This window comes from Psilocybe cubensis, chromosome 4 (assembly GCF_017499595.1).
Source record: "Psilocybe cubensis strain MGC-MH-2018 chromosome 4, whole genome shotgun sequence".
NCBI lineage: Eukaryota > Fungi > Basidiomycota > Agaricomycetes > Agaricales > Agrocybaceae > Psilocybe > Psilocybe cubensis.
Window position 1 is genome coordinate 3,480,168 of NC_063002.1, and position 19,519 is coordinate 3,499,686.

General features: G+C 43.9%; 4 protein-coding genes across 4 annotated transcripts; 2 read left to right on the plus strand and 2 right to left on the minus strand.

The window, feature by feature from the left end:
- Nucleotides 1-184: 184 nt before the first annotated feature.
- Nucleotides 185-5,293, minus strand: JR316_0005313 (uncharacterized protein; the record flags this gene model as incomplete). Its single annotated transcript, XM_047891073.1, has 8 exons — nt 185-918; nt 977-2,455; nt 2,613-2,658; nt 2,769-2,826; nt 3,163-3,359; nt 3,388-3,846; nt 3,910-4,353; nt 4,409-5,293. 8 exons carry the CDS (start codon nt 5,291-5,293, stop codon nt 185-187), a joined length of 4,302 nt encoding a protein of 1,433 aa, XP_047750834.1.
- Nucleotides 5,294-13,169: 7,876 nt separating this feature from the next.
- JR316_0005314 (uncharacterized protein) lies at nt 13,170-14,442 on the minus strand (the record flags this gene model as incomplete). Its single annotated transcript, XM_047891074.1, has 2 exons — nt 13,170-14,219; nt 14,287-14,442. 2 exons carry the CDS (start codon nt 14,440-14,442, stop codon nt 13,170-13,172), a joined length of 1,206 nt encoding a protein of 401 aa, XP_047750835.1.
- A 1,537-nt stretch (nt 14,443-15,979) lies between these two features.
- Nucleotides 15,980-16,789, plus strand: JR316_0005315 (uncharacterized protein; the record flags this gene model as incomplete). The annotated part of the gene is made up of 6 exons (XM_047891075.1): nt 15,980-16,019; nt 16,073-16,123; nt 16,187-16,246; nt 16,306-16,365; nt 16,428-16,490; nt 16,539-16,789. The coding sequence occupies 6 exons, from the start codon at nt 15,980-15,982 to the stop codon at nt 16,787-16,789; spliced, it is 525 nt and encodes a 174-aa protein (XP_047750836.1).
- Nucleotides 16,790-17,872: 1,083 nt separating this feature from the next.
- On the plus strand, nt 17,873-19,483 carry JR316_0005316 (uncharacterized protein; the record flags this gene model as incomplete). Its single annotated transcript, XM_047891076.1, has 3 exons — nt 17,873-18,525; nt 18,577-18,878; nt 18,933-19,483. The coding sequence occupies 3 exons, from the start codon at nt 17,873-17,875 to the stop codon at nt 19,481-19,483; spliced, it is 1,506 nt and encodes a 501-aa protein (XP_047750837.1).
- Nucleotides 19,484-19,519: the final 36 nt, after the last annotated feature.

The following is a 19,519-nucleotide window of genomic DNA, read 5'->3' on the forward strand; positions in this document are numbered from 1 at the left end:
TTTTGTCTAGCTAATGTTTCCTAGGCAAACGAAGATGGATAACTTTCTTTCCAACTTGAATTCTATACAATGATAAACCCATAATAAAAGATACTATCGGACGCGAACCCAGACTCCGTAGGCGAGGTAACTGGCATACACATATGGCTTCTGAGGTATGTACAAAACATAAAACAGTGCTGGATCACTCCTTCGGTCCAAAGTTTCGAGGCACGACTTTAATGGTGTCCATGAACTTCTCAAAAGTCAAATTTCCATGACCCGTAATGTATCCAGCTGCGTCGTCATTTGTCCGTGCGTTATGGCAACATCGGTATCCCTCTTGGAACAAAAAGTAGAGCGGTTCGATCCAGTCAATCCAAACCCCCTTCCATTCCGGACGGATTCCCTGTTTCAGGGATAACATCATTGATTTTGTAGGGATTTTTATAGAGTAGCCTTTCCCTAGTGTGCCATGGCACCAGTCCAAGAGAGGTGAATTTTCGGGCAAACTGCGTTTTTTGCCCGCGGCCAGATCGTAGCGTGTCGCTGCCCAAATAAGAACGTAGAAGAATGACTCAAGGTCATGGCGATAAAGGTGGAAATCTGGCAATGTAGGGTGTATTTCTTGATAGAACCGCCGTAGAGTTGGTGATGTCAGGAGGTCGCGAGCCATGAAAGTCAAAGTGCCTATATTGTGGGGTTCTCCAGGGCAAGTGGAGATAGGTTTATCGTCCGGGCCTAGCATGGCTGCCATGTCAAAGTCATTGAGGATTCCTCGTGCTCTAGGCTCATCATCGTTTTCCAGAGTCGACTCCGTGGTATGCGAACCGTCTTGGAGAAAACTCTTGTCTGTTTTTTCAGGCTGGTATATCATCAAATTCTTTTCGCTGATGTCACGATGAAGCACACGCCCAGTTTTATAGGCGTGGTAATGGCCTGAAAAATATCAATCAGCGTCTAGTCTACTAGATATAGCCAATCTAATCAACCTTACATTCCACACAGTCTAGGAAAGCCTGCTTAAACTCTTCTACATCTTTGGCTTGCCAAAGGGGCTTGCAGCGGCTTGTGGCGATGACGTGAAGGGTGTCGCGTTCCTCAGTAGAAGGATAGTTAGATGGACTCCCGGATTTTCGGACTGCCTGTCTCGGCATGGAAAGTTCAGCAGCTGAAACTGTCGTATGAAAGACTGGTCCTGGAAGGTGGTCGCGCCAGTCGAGGAGAACATTCCTGAGGTGTTTGATTATATCCCCTTCATGTCTCCGTGTTATTTGCTGCCAGCTGAGCTTGAGCGCATACAAGTTGTCTGAGAACTTCTGTCCAGAAAGGCTATGACGAGCGATGACCGCTACTGTTCCTCGACCATGGATGGCCTTCGGTAAACAGATAATTTTCTTAATGAAAAATAAGTGCTTTTCACCACATCCCTTGGTAAATTTGTAGCATTGACCCATTAGGTCAACTGCAGGTCTTATCAACAGCGATATTTCAGATGATTTGACTGGCAGATCAGGATCTCCCCTGATGGCATATAAAAAAGGATCAAACCCAGCATGCTTCATATCGCTCTGACTGGGCGCAAAAAGGGCGAGCGCCAGGTTCGCCATTCCCAACCGCTCCGAAAAATTGTGACCAACGCAGCGCATAGCGCCAGAGCGATCATAATACCAGAGCCAAAACTCAAAGCCGTCGATGAAGATGCCAGTTACATAGTGTCGATACCCTGTGGCTAGACACTTCTGGGCGTAATCGGCAAGCTGCAGCTCATACTTGGGTATGATTTCAGAGCTACATCGCTTCTTTGCGTCTCTGTTCTCCATCGACAGGTCAGAACTTTTTGACCGCTTATCTCCCGCAATTTCGCTGTCATGGGTGGTTTCCGAGTGAGAGGTTGTCGATAACTGGGATTCGTCGCTATCTTCGCTCGAACAGATACTAGAGACTTCACCTTCTTCTAAAGAAGAGATTTGGCTTTGCTTAAACTCGATAAATGCGCGGACCTCGCTCCACTCTGGTATAGATGTGCCCTCAGCAAGATCACTGTCTTCAAGTTTAGGGCTCAAGGCACCAGCGGTCGCTTTCCCCACCGGTATGTACACATTCAGCAAGTCGGGCTTTCCATCTTTCGCTGTGTCCCTAGTTTCATATCCGTCCAAAAACCGCGTCTTGACTTCCTTGTGGTCGATAGAAAGAATATCACAGACGTCCTTGATTAGAACAGTTGCCATTTCACGAAATAACTGTCGAAGTTCTGGCCAGCTCTGGATGCCTGCATCAGACCTACGGTCCAAGGCTTTCTGGTATTGTCTCAACGAGCACAGTGAAGGCTTAAATTCTTTGTTCAGAATCATGTGGCATTGCTCAGTTTCCACGCCCCAGACGCGCTGGACGAAATCAAGGACGGACACGTTCTTGAGGATGTGATTGGAGTCGGCATCATCGGGTGTTGTGGTGGTTCGTGCCATATCGTCACCTGTAAATAAAAGTTTATCCCCTACAAAGAGATTGACAGGAGTCTAGTAGGAGAAGGTGGATGAGAGATAAACGATGTACTTCAGGGGTCAATATGCTAATTACCGTGGAAAACTAGCTACGCGATGGCCCATCATTTCACGTGATCGTGATCGCACCCTTAATTTCTTTCTCACACTCGGCCCGATACTGATGTTTGTTGCACTAAATAAAAAAATAAAGAAAATGAAAAATTCCCAAAATGGAAGGGAGGAAAGAAGGGGAAGAGAGAAGGATGGGTCGTTCACTTTCTACCATACTGCTTACCAACGCACTTCAAAATGCCACTTCAATTCGCGTTTTCCACGGTTTACGGGCTGGCTCAGCTCTAGACTGTGATACTCGCTTAGATGCACTTCAAATGCCCGAAAAAATCAAAGATGGTAAGAGCTCCGGTTGCATAATTTTTAGCACATCTGATACTCGCCTATACCGCGTAGATTTTTTTAAGCGTCGGTTAGATTTGAACAACGCACATCTCCGTGGCTGCCAAGCCAAGCACTTGGTAGAAATCTCCAAAGACGCAAGGAACACGGTTCAGCTGTGACCGGGTGCGTGGAAGTGTTTACGCACGCTCGTTATAAGAAAAAACTGCAAAGGTACGTTGAATGCAAGTCTGTTAATGATTAACTGGCTAAATTACTACAGGCGCCCCCTCTTTTTTTTCACATTAGGGCGGCGTGCTGGGTCAACTCCTTCCCAACCACTATAGCAAGGCTTGTTGGGCTGCTTTGTATTGCGACCATCACAATCAACATCTCCGCAATCGCGACACGGTGACCTGCAAAAGAGCACCTGCCCACGGCCTGAGCAACGTTCTGATCCGCATTTTGCACAGGTACGAGGAGCTTTCTTTTTTTCCAATGCTTTTGACCTTCCAATCTGTTCACGTACTCGTTGTTGAGCTAGCGCCTCTCGTTGAGCCCAATTTTGCAAATCAAGACCTATTTCATAAGCAGGCCGACCAGGTATTCCAATAGAAAGGTGTGTTTGCGCTTCGTTTGTGCTTCTTGATGCAGAAACATTGAAATTCGGACGTGTTGGCGGGTTTGATAATGTGCGTGATTGTGATTGAATATTTGTTCGGACTGTGCTGCTGTGCTGATCATTTTGCAGAGAATGTTGGGGAAGATTGAAGAAGTTACCCAGCGAAACAGATGTTGGAAGGAGTCCACTGCTTATACGTGCCGGTTGGAGGGAGGTTTGGGGTACACGTGGTGCCGTTGAGGAGCGTGTAGGATCTGTCAACTCTAATGCAAGTGGTCGGCGGGTATCGTATGTCATCGTTAATGTCTCTTTTGAATTGACAAGTGTTTTCCATTTTGAATAGTATGACTTTAGCTGCTCGATTAGCTATCAAAACAATTGTATAAGTGTTTTACAACAGTGTGGTATTTGATTAATTGAGGCTCTCACCTTGTAAGATATGGTAGGCTCAGTATCAGCATAGTGATTCCATACTTTGACCGCCTCTTTCCATATAGGTCCAGATGAAACTGAATTATACTCGGGATTTTTTTGCATAAGATGCCGAAAAAGTTGTTTTTCATCCGGATTGTGTACTGGAAGAATTGGTTTTCGGGTCTTCTGCATTTGTGCTAGGAATGCATGTTTTTGCCGCCTATCGAGACTTGGCGTATACTCAGTCATACCAGCCGAAGTGCGAATTTCAAGTGGGATGGGAAGTATTCCAAGGACCTCGGAAGTCTGCATATATAGATTACCATTTACCCACCCAGTTAGTTCGAGCGGATTTATAAGAACATCTCGCAGATATTCCAATCGTTCTTGAATACTATTAGTCAACCATATAGAAAAATGGCCACGATATCTTTGACCCGTGCTATTGAATGTGCCAACCTAACAAACAAAATATTGAAAAGACAACTTGAACAATTTCAATAAGCAAACTTACAATGAGATTGTGTCGCAAAACAAAATCAGATATGCAAGAATGGACATGTTCAACGGATGCTCCTGATGTTGGAAGATGAGATCGCAGATGTGTGTGTACTCCACCTTCTGTCATATTTGTTCCACGCAGACAGCGATAAATTGTGAGGCCTGGAGCCTTGCTATCCACACAAACCTCGACATAGAGTGGAATTCCTGGAGGATCCGATAGAAATCCGCATCGAGCCAAGTCAAGTACATGGCCACATGTTTTCCAAGTACTAAAATTGAACAAGGCAACGCCAGTGGTGGCATCTTTAAGTGGTCCAAATGTCTGAAAAACCTTCTTGAGAAGATCATAAAGTATGTCGGCCGAAGGTATGATTCGTTTACACCGCCGCCATAGCCATTTTGGTCGTGAAGATCGAAGTTGCTCAAATGTGACTGGAGGGGTTTGTTTGGCTCCCCAGGCATTTATATTGGCTCGGTCATTGGCATCTGGAATAAAAATGGCATCCCGGAGTTGACGAGCAAATTCAATGCGTAAACCGTGGTTGGAGACAATGTGGAACATGTTGAAAACGTGAAAAATGTCCTTGATAACACGACTGCAAATTGTAGAATCCCAGCTTTTTGGATACTGCGAAAAAATCTGTTCTCCAATAGATGCACTTTCTTGATCAATGTCATGAGATAGTCTTTCAATGGATGGCTCTGAATTTCCTCCAATAGATGGCTCTTCTATAGATTGAAGTCCCATTACCATTTCCCCAATAGTTGGTGTTAGAGAGTCCGAGTCATTGTGTAGTGAGTTAACATCTAGCATCGACCCGTCCATTTCTAGAGCATCAAGAGCAGATTCAGATAAGGTAGGCACAACTGAATCTTGGGCAGAATCCGAGTCCATAGAAGAGAACTGAGTCCAAGATGCTGGAGAAAATTTTCAAAGATGGCTACGCAAGCAGACGAGAGAGAAAGGAGGAGAGCCAAATGATAACAATGTCTGCTTTCGGTGGGAAGTGATAATAGCTCCAGGAACAAGAACATCTTCAATATCCACTACAGTCCTTGTCTTTGTAACATTGATGCCATCGTATAGACGGTTGTTGAAGTGTGCAGAAATCTTGCCACGAGCAATAACCGTACGGTCAGTGCTGTATACAAGAACAGGAATACCAGGATATATGTTGGATGGGAGGGGCTGTGGAACGTCAAGACTAGAGAGCTTTTCATAGATGCATAAGCATGCATAAGCATCACAGGCAGCATATTTAAGCTGTTCTGCTGTGAGTACTTCATTTTGCCATGCATTGCTGATCCGTTCAGGAACGTTCTTCTTCAAGCACTTGCCTAGCACCTTTGCGCAAAGATCAGCTAAGCTGCATTTTGCGGAAGAAACAACCATTCGATCTTTTGCAAAGCTAGCAAGATCGAGATCGCCAACAAACGGCTGTGATGATTGGCATGAACTTTGTAGGTGCTTCAAGTCTGCGGAAATGAGTCGGCCAGCTTTAATAACTTTTGGGTTTGCCAATAAAAGCTTGAGTTGGGATGGCAATATTCCTCCAGCAAGCATATCGCCAACCTAAACAATTCATATAATTTAACAACATTTCAATAAAGATAGCATAAAGAATATATAGCGTACCTGTAGGATATACACCTGATCTTTATAGGCAATTTGAATTATTGCAGTTTGTCCTCGGTTAAGCACATGCCCATTTGATGACACTTCAACGTTCCATTCCGAATCAAACCCAATGACTATCTTGCTATTGGGATCATTGGGGTCTAAATCATCCATAATTGCGTCCATGGCCGCGTCAATCGAGGAAGCTGTATTTTTGACAAAAATTGATACTGAGGATGTGGGAATGTCAAATGCATCAAGATTAGAATACTTCTCGATCGGGACCACAGACTCTCGGAGGGATGGAAAGCAATCTTCGAGAAACTGTTTGTCCGACATGTTGTCGGTAAAAACAAGTTTGGGTAAGGGAAGACCATATGTTTTCAGGGATTCTTGAATTCCTTGTAGAGCGAGTTGATACTGGGAGTGTGATTTTGTGGCAACAAGATTACAAGAGCGGATTTCCCCCTTTTCATTGGTGACAGTAAGCAGAGCAGTAAAAACTGCTTCACCGTTAACTTTGGCAACATGTTTAGTCACCTGTAATTGAGTTTTAGCACTTCAGATAAACATTATCAATCATCGAGAAAAGGCACCTTGTGACTGTGGTCAAGCGCCAGAATTTCACCACCAAGCATTGAAGTATGTTGATTGATATCACTAAAATGTGATTCAATGAATTGATCGTACATATTGCGAATCCACTGTGCACTTGGTGTAAAGCCATGGCGCCCATCAGGACCCTTGGCGTCAAAAGACGGAAAGGCTGTATACTTTTGAGATGTCCACTTGTCGAGTGTACGTCCAGCAAGCTGATTTAAATACTGAAGATGGAGCGTGTTGTCAGGGCAACACTATAATCAGTGTGACAAGGCCACCAACAAAGATTAAGCAAGAGAGAGAGAGAGAGAGCAGAGGGAGAGTAAGAGAGCAAAGAGAGAATAAGAGAGTGAGAGAGATTCAATGGTTCTAAGAGATCACACCAATGATAGTGGATATCCTAAGAGATTGAAGCTGAAGCTACAGCTACCTACAAGTCCAGTATTTATACTCTACAGCTATTCTAGAATATTCCCTACATTACATCATAAAGGAAGGTTAAAGAATAAAAGTGACATCATATAGAAAAAGGATGAGTAAGACTAGGAATCATATAGAATTTACTAGAAAGAAGTGGAGCAAGAAGGCTGTGATGAAAGAAATAAACTATCTAATCAGATAATTGATAAGATAATGAAAGAATAAGATAATTCTGTGAAGATAAAGAGGGGAAACTGGAGAAACCCTGACATCACCCCCTCTCTAAGGCACATTTTCCACAATGTGCACATGGATGGGTTAGTTTAGAGGGTTTAAGAAGAGGAGGAGGTTCAGTAAAGTTAATAATAGGAGTGAAAGAAAGTCTATCAAAGGTCACAGCAGAAATCCTTCTAGGTGCTGAAGGATGTTTGGCATGGAAGTCCTTGATAGCCTTAGAAGCATTTTTCAAATGCTCTGCAGGCTCCCAAGTGCATTCTTCATTAGGATAGTTCTTCCACTTGACCAAATATTGAAGTTTGTTTCTAAAAAGTCTGCTGTCCTTGATAAATTCAACTTCCCACTCAGGATTTTCTCCTTGAATGACAGGAGGTGGTCTAGAAGGAGGCTTTCTTCCTACAATATCTGGGTGATAAGGTAGAAGTTTAACCACATTGAACACTGGATGGATTTTCATGGTAGATGGCAGCTTAAGCTCATAGGCATTAGGGCTAATAACTTTGGTAATTTTGTAAGGCCCATATCTTTTATCATCCAATTTCTTGGAGGGCCTATCAGTTTTGAGGTCCTTGCCATCTAACCATACCAAATCCCCAACTTTGTACTGAGTTGGAGTACCTCTGTGTCTATTATAGAATTTAGCCATATCATCAGCAGCTTTTCTAAGTGCAGACTCTGCTTCTTTCCTGGCTTCTTCCATATTTTTCACAAAGGTATCCACAGTGTCCATTTTACTATCTCTAAGGGGTTCAGTGCCCATTCTGGGATGTCTGCCATTATTGAGCATGAATGGTGTCTGCCTGGTTGAAGCCTGAACTCTATTGTTATAAGAGAATTCAGCTAGAGCTAACCATTCAACCCAATCATCTTGTCTATGGTTTATAAAGAGTCTAAGATACTGCTCAATTTCTTGGTTAACTCTTTCAGTCTGACCATCAGTTTGGGGATGGTAGGCTGTAGATGAGGCTGTCTGGATACCAAGTATTGAGTTGAGTTCTTTCATAAACCTTGAGACAAACTGTGGACCTCTATCACACAGAATTTTAATGGGTAAGCCATGGTGTTTCCAGACATAATCTCTGTATAGTCTGGCTGTCCCTTCAGAAGTGACTTCATCTGTAGTAGGGATAATGTGGATCATTTTACTAAGTCTATCCACAACCACCATAATGGCATTATACCCTTGACATTCTGGTAACCCCATAATAAAGTCCACAGAGATGCATTGCCAGACATCAGAGGGAATCTCAGTAGGAATTAAAAGGCCAAGAGGTTTGGCTGGAAAGATTTTGGTTCTGTTGCATCTATCACAACCTCTGGTATAGGCTGCAATAAAATGTGATATTCCTGGCCACCAATAATTCCTAGAGACTAGCTCAATTGTCTTCCATTTCCCTGGATGTCCAGCAATGAAGGCATCATGGTGCAGTTCCACAATCTTTCTTCTAAGATCTTTGTCCTTGGGAACATACACCTTCCCCCTGTAGAGAATAAGGCCTTGTTCTTCTGACCATTCCTGTCCTTCAATCTTCTTGGTAGAAGATTTCTTGAGCTCCTGAACTGCCTTGACCACCTTTTCATCCATCTCCTTAGCTTCTCTAATCTTCTTAAGAAGATCATTTTCTGCACCAGTAATGGTAGCATGACCCTGCTTGAGAGCCTGGATTTTAAAGTATGAAGGTTTGAGGAGAACTACATTTTGGTTATCATTCTCTCCCTTTTTATGATCTGGTCTCCTAGACAAAGCATCTGGCTTAAGAGATCTTTTACCAGGCCTATGATGAAGAGTAAAATCAAATCTGGACAGGAAGAGTGACCATCTGGCTTGCCTTCTGCTGAGCTTTTGGGCAACCATAAAGTACTCTAAGTTTTTGTGGTCTGTCCAAATCTCAAAGGAATGTTGGGTTCCTTCAAGATAATGTCTCCATTCATCTAGTGCTCTGATAATAGCCAGCATCTCTTTGTCATGGATCTCATAATTCCTTTCTACTTCAGATAGACTCTTAGACATAAAGGCTACAGGATGCCATTTCCCATCTGATCCTTCCTGAGATAAAACAGCCCCAGTAGCATAATCTGAACTGTCTGCTTCAACTTTATATGGCTTGTTATCATCAGGGAAAATCAAGACAGGTGAAGAAGTGACTTTCTTCTTTAACTGGTCAAAGGCTTCCTGCTGTCTAAGACTCCATCTCCAGACTGTTCCTTTCTTTGTCAATTCATGAAGAGGCTTAGCAATGTCTGCAAAATCCTCTATGAACCTTCTATAAAAATTAACAAATCCCAAGAATGATTGGACATCCTTGACATTTTCAGGTTCAGGCCATTTAGAAACTCCCTCTACCTTGACAGGATCCATCTCAATCCTGCCTTGTGAAATGATTAGTCCAAGATATTCAATCTTTTCCTTTTCAAATTCACATTTCTCTGCTTTAAGGTAGAGTTTGTTCTGTTCTAAGATTTGCAGAACTTGCTTGACTACCTCTCTATGATGATCAAGAGTCTCAGTGAAAATTAAAATGTCATCCATGTAGACAATGACAACATTTCCATCAATGAGCTCAATAAAGATATCATTCATCATAGTTTGGAAGGTAGCAGGACTATTGGTTAAACCAAAGAACATGACCAATGGTTCAAACAGCCCTCTATTGGTTCTAAAGGCTGCTTTCCATTCATCTCCCTTTTTGATTCTGACATTGTTAAATCCCCACCTAACATCAAGTTTGGTAAAGTATTTGGCTTTGCTGAGTTTGGTGATGATGTCAGAAATCAATGGAAGGGGGTAGGAGTTCTTGATGGTCATTTCATTCAGTTTCCTATAGTCCTGGACAAGCCTAAGAGATCCATCCTTCTTCTTGACAAAGAATACAGGGGAGGCCATAGGTGACTTGGAGGGTCTAATCCTGCCAGACTTCAGATTTTCCTCTAAAAAGGCATCAAGTTCCTTTTGTTCATTGGGAGAAAGAGGATAAATCTTGGATCTGTAAGATTCAGAACCAGGTTTCAGCTCAATAGCATGATCCCAAGGCTTTCTGTCTGGTAGCCTATCAAAAGATTCCTTTGAAAAAACACCTTTAAACTGATGATAGTGCTTAGGAACAGTTTCTTCAAAGGTTTTCTTAGGGGAATCAGCTTGCTGATGAGACTCTTCTGCTAATCTTTGAGACATAGTAGAAGTAGCATTAATAGACTGCTTCTGAGGATGAAGGTATGAGATAAAAATTCTATCCTCAGGCTCAATCTCAGAATCAGAAGAATCTTCAATAGAATCATCTTCTTCTTCATCAAATTGAGGGAGTTTCCTCCTTTTGACTGCAGCTATTCTCTGCCTCTTTCTTCTGGCTCTTTTGGCTTCCATTTGGCAGTCAGAGGGACATCTAATAAACTGGACATCCCCTGTCTTCCAATCAACATCTGGATTATGGTGCCAAAGCCAAGTATGTCCAATGATAGCAGATTTGTCTCCCAAGTCACAAACAGCAAAGGTGGCCCTTTCTGTATGGTTTTTGTGTACCATAATTAAGTCTACTTCCTCATGGATAGAACCACTCTTGTTGAGAGTACCATCAACATTATAGACTGGAATGGCTCTAGGAAGTTTCCTTGTGTTGAGATTATGATACTTCACAAAACCAGAATGCAGAAAGAGGCCAGTAGCTCCAGAATCAAGCAAAGCATCAACAGATAACCTTTTCTCTGTGTCCATTGTCTTTAAGATGACAGACAAATGGGTAGAGGTTTTAGGATTATGGTTGAGGATGTAGATCTTTTCAGGGAAGGTAGAAAGAGAGGAAGAAGAAGACATGATTTCTGCACCAGAATCTGAAGACTGAGGATCAAGTCTGTCAATTTCATTTTCTAGTACATTAAATCTATTCCATTGGGACATGTCTTTCACCAATGGTGCTTCTAAAAATTTTTCTTTTCCTCATCTTTCTGCTCCTTGCCTTCCAAGATTAATTTCCCAAAGTAGTCAGCCAGTTCTTCATGGGTCATAGCATTGATGTTAACTGATGACCTGCAGTTTACAGCCTTATGACCAGGCTTTCTGCACTTGAAGCAAACAATTGGCCTAACTGACTTCCATCCAGAGTCAACCTCCATGGGAACTACATCTGATTGCTTTGCCTGAGCACCAAAGGTCCTTGAGCTGCTGTTGGAAAAGACTGGAGGATTTGGAGTAAGCTTAGGAACAGCCTTGGGAGTTGGGGCTTTAAGGAAGGGAGAAGAAGAGGAGGAGGAAAGAGACTTGGTAAAGGCCTCACTCTGTCTCCACTGCCTATCTAGCCTAGTACTCCATTTAATCCATCCATCCAAGGTTTTGGGCATGTCAGGAACATAGTAGACTGCATTCCTAAGATTTTCATTAAGCCCAGCCTTGAATTGGTCTACCAAAGCAGCATCATTATACCCAGTATCTGAGATCAGAGCCCTGAAGCTAGCAACATACTCATCAGCAGTCTGTCTGCCTTGCTTGAGCATGTGCATTTTATGCTTAGCTGTGTTGGAGGGGTCTGGATCTGCAAACACTTCCCTAAATTCATAAACAAAGTCAGCCCAAAGACCTTCTTGGGACTGAGCATTGTCTATTACTTTAGTCTTCTCATATGCCCACTTCCCAGCAGTACCTCCTTTCATATGAGATAGAGCACAAATAACTTTCTGAAAGTCATCTGTAATCCCTTTCCCATAGAAATATAATTTAAGCTGACTGAGGAAGTTTTCTGCCTTTTCCATAGAACCATCAAATGGATCTGGAGGTGAGACTTTAATGGCAGAGTGTGAACAGGAAGGGGCAACATGAGGGGTAGGGAAAGAGTGAATATCTAGAGCAGCAGGTGGTGGTGGTGGTGGTGGTGATGGTGACTGACTGACTGGTTGCTGAGGGTGTGGTGGAGTGGATAATGACTGCTGCTGCTGTCTAAGAAAATTCAACTCTTGGGTAAGGAGCTGGACCTGATGCATGAGCTCTTCCACAGAAGGAGTGGTGGGAGGCAATTGGGAGGGGTCCATGTCCATGGGTAGGGGTAGGTAGGCTCTCTGATGTGTGTGTGGGAGAAGCTATCTACTGAAAGTGCCCTTGAAACTATACTAAGTATTCTAAAAAAAATATCTATCTACTGGATACCCAGTTGTCACACCACTCAGGGCTCTAAACCTAGGATCACAGGGTTACTGGATATTTCCTAGACCACCAAAAACAGAACACTAGTAGGACTGTGTCTGCCCCAACAGTTGGTATCCCTATCTACTAAGTTCACACACAGCACACAACAGAGAGTAGGAAAGATGATGAGCCAAAGGTCTTGAGGAAAGGTCTTGAGGAAAGGTTTTGAGGAGGATGTTGAAGATTGGTGGAGATGTAGAGATTGGTAAGAAGATTGGTGAAGAGGTTGATGAAGAGGTTGGTGGGTTGGAAGTGGAGGAAGAAGGTTGAGGTGATGGTGTTGAAGAGGTTGAAGAGGTGAAGAGTTTGGTGTTGAAAGAGAGATGGTGGAGTTGTCTTGAGAGAGCTTCAATCTTCTGTCAGGGCAACACTATAATCAGTGTGACAAGGCCACCAACAAAGATTAAGCAAGAGAGAGAGAGAGAGAGCAGAGGGAGAGTAAGAGAGCAAAGAGAGAATAAGAGAGTGAGAGAGATTCAATGGTTCTAAGAGATCACACCAATGATAGTGGATATCCTAAAAGATTGAAGCTGAAGCTACAGCTACCTACAAGTCCAGTATTTATACTCTACAGCTATTCTAGAATATTCCCTACATTACATCATAAAGGAAGGTTAAAGAATAAAAGTGACATCATATAGAAAAAGGATGAGTAAGACTAGGAATCATATAGAATTTACTAGAAAGAAGTGGAGCAAGAAGGCTGTGATGAAAGAAATAAACTATCTAATCAGATAATTGATAAGATAATGAAAGAATAAGATAATTCTGTGAAGATAAAGAGGGGAAACTGGAGAAACCCTGACACGTGTCGTACTTCAATAAATGATGAATCCGGATGGTGTCTGATATTTGTTTGGCTGCCATGCCATTTTGAAAGCCAGACCGTACAATTTCAAAGAGAGGCTTTGATATCGCACTACGATGACTGAGAATGGCGGGAAATTCTGCTGCAAGATCTTGAGGAAGCATTGAAAGGATTCGACTATCCCAAGAGTTGAAAGTGACAGTGTGCTTTCCTGATACAGGATGAATGCATACGCCGCACCTATAGCGGAAGCCAATAATGTAGAACTCAGAGTCGATATCGACAACCCGACGAGGACGGGAAATATGCCCGTGTCGTCGTAACGGAAACTTGCACTTTGGACAGCCAATTCTAAATAATGCTCGTGGATCCCACAAGCACATCCGAGGATTAAAGAGCTTTGATGGCGAGGGTTCATTTTGCAATAATAGAAAGTAGGGGGACGGTTGGGGAAACCAAATTGTACGATGTTTTGCATATAGCAGGGGGAGGCCATTTTCATCACGATTTTCAGACGACGACTCGGAAATCTTAGAATTGAAGGCTTTTTGAAGCCATGCAGGTGGGGCACAATCTACACAAGAAGACTCTTGTAACTCGCTGTTTTGATCAAGAGGATCCACCTCGTCACCCCGCTCATCTTCGTTCTGAGCAAACTCAAACTCCTGACCAATTCCCTCGCCCAAACATTCAAGGTCTACTTCATCCTCATCTTCATCACCCCAATCAACTGCTCTCGAAGGATTTTCTTCAGGTATAATTTGAATGTTTGATGTTGAATGCTGAGATAGCAAGTTTGGCGGATCGTGTGATGTTGACGAAGGTAGAACAACAGTATGTGGGCTTCTGGTGTGGCCAGTTGTTGGGTTGTCAGAGTCGTTAGATATGTGCATGTTTGATAGGTCTGATACAGAGAATTCACGTTGAATATTGGCCGGCCGTGTCGCACTCGTATTGCCTGCAATAATCTGTACGTATGCAAAAGTAAGTGCAAATCTGACATATAGGTGCATATAAAGACAGAAAGTGGCATACCATGCTTCCCAATTCAATTGAAACCGGAGGCACAACTGTTCGCGGCCGTCCAACAGGCCTCTTTGAAGCCTTTACAACACCTCCATTTGCAACTGCTTCTCGAGCTCGTTGCTTTGGACCTGATCCCCTCGGTCGGCCAACTGGACGGCGCTCCATTGGGGTCGTCGAATCTGTGTTCCGATTCTTGCTTGTACTCCCTAATGGGCGTCCACGTTTTCGAGGAGGTTCCGAGGCATTGCTGGGCACATCAGCATCCGACGATATGTTGTAACACTACGCGCAAGAATTCATTTTTGATGGTCACAAATGTAGAAAAAATTTGATTAGGAATATTGATTAAACGACGGGCGAAAAAGTGTTCAAAAATTAGTTGTTAAAATTCGAATGTGACAATGAATTTACACGATCAGTGAAAATGACCACATATTTATACTTTTCGATCCGAACTAAGTCAATATTTAGTATTAAAAGGCTTAGTTAGGACAATTAGAAATCCACGACCACCGAATATATTATGTGTTGCAATTGTTTCTCGCTTGTGATGAAGACAATTGAACATTCAATATAAATTGATTCTTTTGTGATATCTACAAAAACACTCGTAAATTTTAAAGTTATGAACTTCATAAAATAATAAACAAGTACCTGTCTTGTACTGCGCCTGTACTTAACTCGTACTGGTCCCAAACTGGTCCAATAGTTGTCTACTCTTGAGCCTTTCGCCGACTGATCCCACGTGATGTCCGGCTATCGATCCCCGCCATCCGTCGGCTGGATTAGGACCCCTTAACCTACCTAAAGAAGTCCCAACCGGTCAGATATCCGCCCTTCCAGATATCCCCCCGACCGTCCAGAACCTTCTCATTTGGATTTCGAGATATCTATCCGTGCGACCAGCCACCAGCGATATCACTGCGATATATCGTACGTGATTATCTACTGACGTAATCCATGGAATTAGACTGATGATCCAATCTAATCGTATGTTGGTATGGTCACTTAAGCTATGTAGTTTGTAGTTTGAACGGAAATTGGGTCTGCAATTGATATGTTGGTATGTCACTAGAGTAATTTATTTTTCCGAGCTCGTCCGAGTGCGACAAACAAATTAGTTACAAGTCTTTTGTAAGTATGCTGGAACAATTCACCGAAATGCCCACTTGAGCCTTCATCCCGATGATACTAACGCCACAACGTCGTTTTCGTCACCACCTTCATTTACTGAGGCTTCGTGTTTGTCGGCCATCGGTCCAGGGTTGTACAAGTTACATAGCGTGAAGGCGGCCATTGCCCCCGGTCATTCAGCCATGGGTCTACGCAGTCAGTTTTTTTAACTGGATTATCTAAACCTCCATATGTGGTACTGATGTGTTCGCGCTCATTCGCATCTGGATTAGCTAAACTTCCATATGTGGTACTGATGTGTTCGCGCTCAGTCGCGTTGCTCTGTGTGACCGGATTTAGTAATGAATTATCTAAACTTCCGTTTATGGTAGTCGTGGTGGCCGACGTTCAGTCGCGCTGTTCTGTGTGGCCGCGTTAGGTATTCCATCAATAGTTAATCAGACAGGAGCATGAGTCAATGAATTTAAGGCGAAAAATACCAATAATTCGATTAAATCTCTCGTTCTTCATCCTCGTTATCGTCTTTACTCTTCGTTCTTCAATTCGTTCTTCGAGTCGCGGTTACAACATGGATTCGATGAATATAAGTTCTCCACCGAAGTCTTCTGGTACGTGAATCTTCTAGCTCTTATTTTTCTACTTACTGACATCCGATTTATAGAACCGATGCCCGTTGACGCCATCGTAGACGGAGAAAATGGAGTCGAGTTTGGTGAGTTTGTAGTCTTTCTGCGGTTGTTCGTTTGTCGAAGGGTTTTGATTTAATTCATTCTAGGTTCAATTCGTTTGTCCGAGGGCGACGACGGTATTCAGACTGAGCAGGGAGTCGATATTGGTGAGTTTGGGTTTCTCTCTGGTTGTTCGTTTGTCGAGCGCCTCCGTTTCACGTTCTAGGTCTGCTTAATGGTTCCCAGGCCGATGGCGGTAGACAGACTGGGCAGGGAGTAGACTTTGGTGAGTTTGGGATTTTCTGTGGTCATTCGCTTGTCTAACGCTTCCTTTTCACCACATTTTAGGTTTGTTTAGTGGGTCGCAGGGCGATGGCGGTAGAGAGGGTGCACCAAACGACCCTACTTTAGGTGAGTCACTCTTTACATTTTATTCTGCGTATCTTACACACCGTGAAGCCTATCAGCGTAACCAAGCCCTCTTAGCGATGGCCCAACGCATCTACGCTGAAAACGAAGCCATTGCATGTCCTATCCGCGCATCGTCGAATTCCGATGGAAACGATAACATTGCAGACCATCTTCGCTCTTACCAATGTGTTGCTATCGATGCGGCCGCGCTTGCGAGGGCTGGAGGCTTGAAGGGCATTATGGAATTAAACGACGAGACTGCGATACAAGTCATGAGGGATATTGAGATTACCTTTTAGTGTTTCTTGCACTGGATTGTAGTGCTTGGCTTGGCAAATTACATTTTCTTACTTGGGATATGTATTATAAGTGATCATCAAAAAGGTAACATTTTTAGATTGATGTTCTCAAATTAGTGTTAGTGTACAATGGGTGGAGAAAGCCGAGTGATTGATTGCCTTGGGCTGTTCGCTCGATTCCGTTCATTGCATTGTTGGACGCGTTCAGTCGTGTTGCTGTGGTTGACAATCGAAATATAATGTTTGAGACTTCTACTTATAGAGCCATGCAGAACCTTGTAGAAGTTTGGTAGAAGTGAGTATCCTTAGCCTCACGCTCAAGCCATTACTTTGTTTCTCACAATGACAGGTACTGTGGTCTATCCGGCTGTCCGAGACTTATCCTTACAGAGCCATGCAGAACCTTGTAGAAGTGAGTATCCTTAGCCTCACGCTCAAGCCATTACTTCGTTTTTTACACTGACAGGCACTGTGGTCTATCCAGCTGTTTGAGACCTCTACTTACAGCACCACGCATAATTTTAATGTAGTGAGTATCTTTAACCTCGTCCTCAAGCCATTACATTGTTTTTGTAATGAAAAACACCGTAACCGCGGATTAAATTGGCACTGTGAGTTCAACGAATTTTGTACCCACTTTTATAAACAATGCAAGTATGCATCGTCGTTTTCGAGCTATGTGAAATGTCACCTGACCGCGTCGACGTGAACAGTGACAGATATGTAATCAGGAGTCCGTCATCGTGACATTTTTTCTTATCATCTCATTTCATCATCTTCATTTTGCTCCCAAATACCGTCTTACTGGATCACGACGCCTACACTTTGCCTTTGTCTTGGTGTTCTGTGTTGTTCGTGCTCTCTCGCGATTCGCGAATCACAGGTGAGGCCTAGCTTCTCCCGGCCCCAATCTTCTTTCATCTGGATCCGAAGACTTTTGGTGCTGCAGGAATGTTCGGGCACGGACATACACTGCAGCGCCGTTTGTGCCTTTGCCAGAGATTTTTCCCCCTCCCCGTCCTCCCCATTTACCGACTACATCCACACTCAAAGCGTTTATTTAGTATATTGATTTTTCTTGAAATGTGGGGTCTCGTCGTCCTCGATGCGTCGTTCAACCTGGTGTCCAGCCTCATTCAAGCACTCACGTGGGAGGACATGAGCGAGAATGTTTCGCCACCACCCAGTCCTAAACTGTGTGCTGCTGTACACATCACAAACCCCATTGTGTCCTCCCCATCGACCTTACCCGCACTCGAATCTTTCCCAACCACCCCTCACTTTGTTCTTGGTCCACCATCTGCTACTCTTGATCCCTCATCCAGTACCCTTGATCTGCTGTCCTCGGTTGATGCCGCCAGTTCCAACACCATATCCAGTGCCCAGAAAAGGAAACTCAAACGTAATATGTCCGCCAAGAACGCGCGATCGAAACGGCGCGAAAAGGCTGCTGAAGCTTTGTCGTACCGTGTACACGCCTTTAGGGCATCGCAGAAAGCTACATCCCAGAAGACCCCCGTTTCGACGTCGACCTCGGTACACTGCGAAATCAACGTCCACGATCTTCCTGTCACGAGCACCGCTTTTACCGCCTTGGATCCGCCGCCCAATACACGCAAGCGGAGACGGGCGGTTCTGAAATCGCGTACTCGCCGCAAGCCGCAGCCGGTCTTTACCCTGGCTGACCTTGTAGGCCCTGATTCCAAGTTTCGGTTCAAGCTAGTGAAAGCATCCAGGTCATATTGTGTCTGCTTCTTGTTTATTAATTTTGACATTATGGTTGTTAGCACACCAACTGCTATCGTTGACTCTGACGACCGCATCATCGGCGTCGTCGCCAACCACCCAGATGACAAGGATTGGGCCCAACTAATGCAGGAGGCCGCTGATGCTCTCGAGTCACATCGAGATAGTGTTTCCCAGAACGACCTCATTCATCGACGTGGCGCTTTCAAAGCTCTTCGGTGTGGAGTTTCGTACGGTGGCGGTCAGGAAGTGCCAGGAAATTTGGTTGATGGAGACAACGCCGACATCTTAAAGGCATTGAACAGTATGAAGGCGTTCAAACGTCTCGCGAGCTTTGCTTCCTGTATGTATTCCCGCTTGTTCGAAACTAAATTCTTCTCATCTTCTATTCGTCTAGCTGTTATGTGTACCTGGGCCTCGTCGCTCTTCAACTACTATGCCACGATGCTCGACGGTCTCCACAACGAACACCGTCATCTTGTGCGAATTTTCCGCGACAGCATCTTCAGTGCCGTTTCCTACAACTTCGGTCCAAGGACTGTTTGCTACAAACACAAGGATTATGCCAATCTGGCCTTCGGATTTTGCGCCATCACGGCGCTGGGCACATTTGATTATACAAAGGGCGGTCATCTTGTTCTGTGGGATCTCCAATTAGTCATTGAATTCCCTGCCGGCTGTACCATCCTTATTCCTTCGGCTCTCATCGCCCATTCCAACATTCCTGTGGCTGAACACGAACGTCGATATTCATTCGCCCAATACACTGCTGGTGGACTATTTCGGTGGGTTTCACACGGATTCAAGACGCGGGAAGATTACCTCGCGACACTTTCCTGCGAAGAACTCGCAGCGCACAAGGAGAACGACAGCAAAAGATGGGAATTTGGACTGTCAATGTTCTCCAAGTGGCAGGACATGAAAGGACCCCGTCATTCGGAACATTAACTACATGTATATATTATTTCTTGTACCCATTTCCTT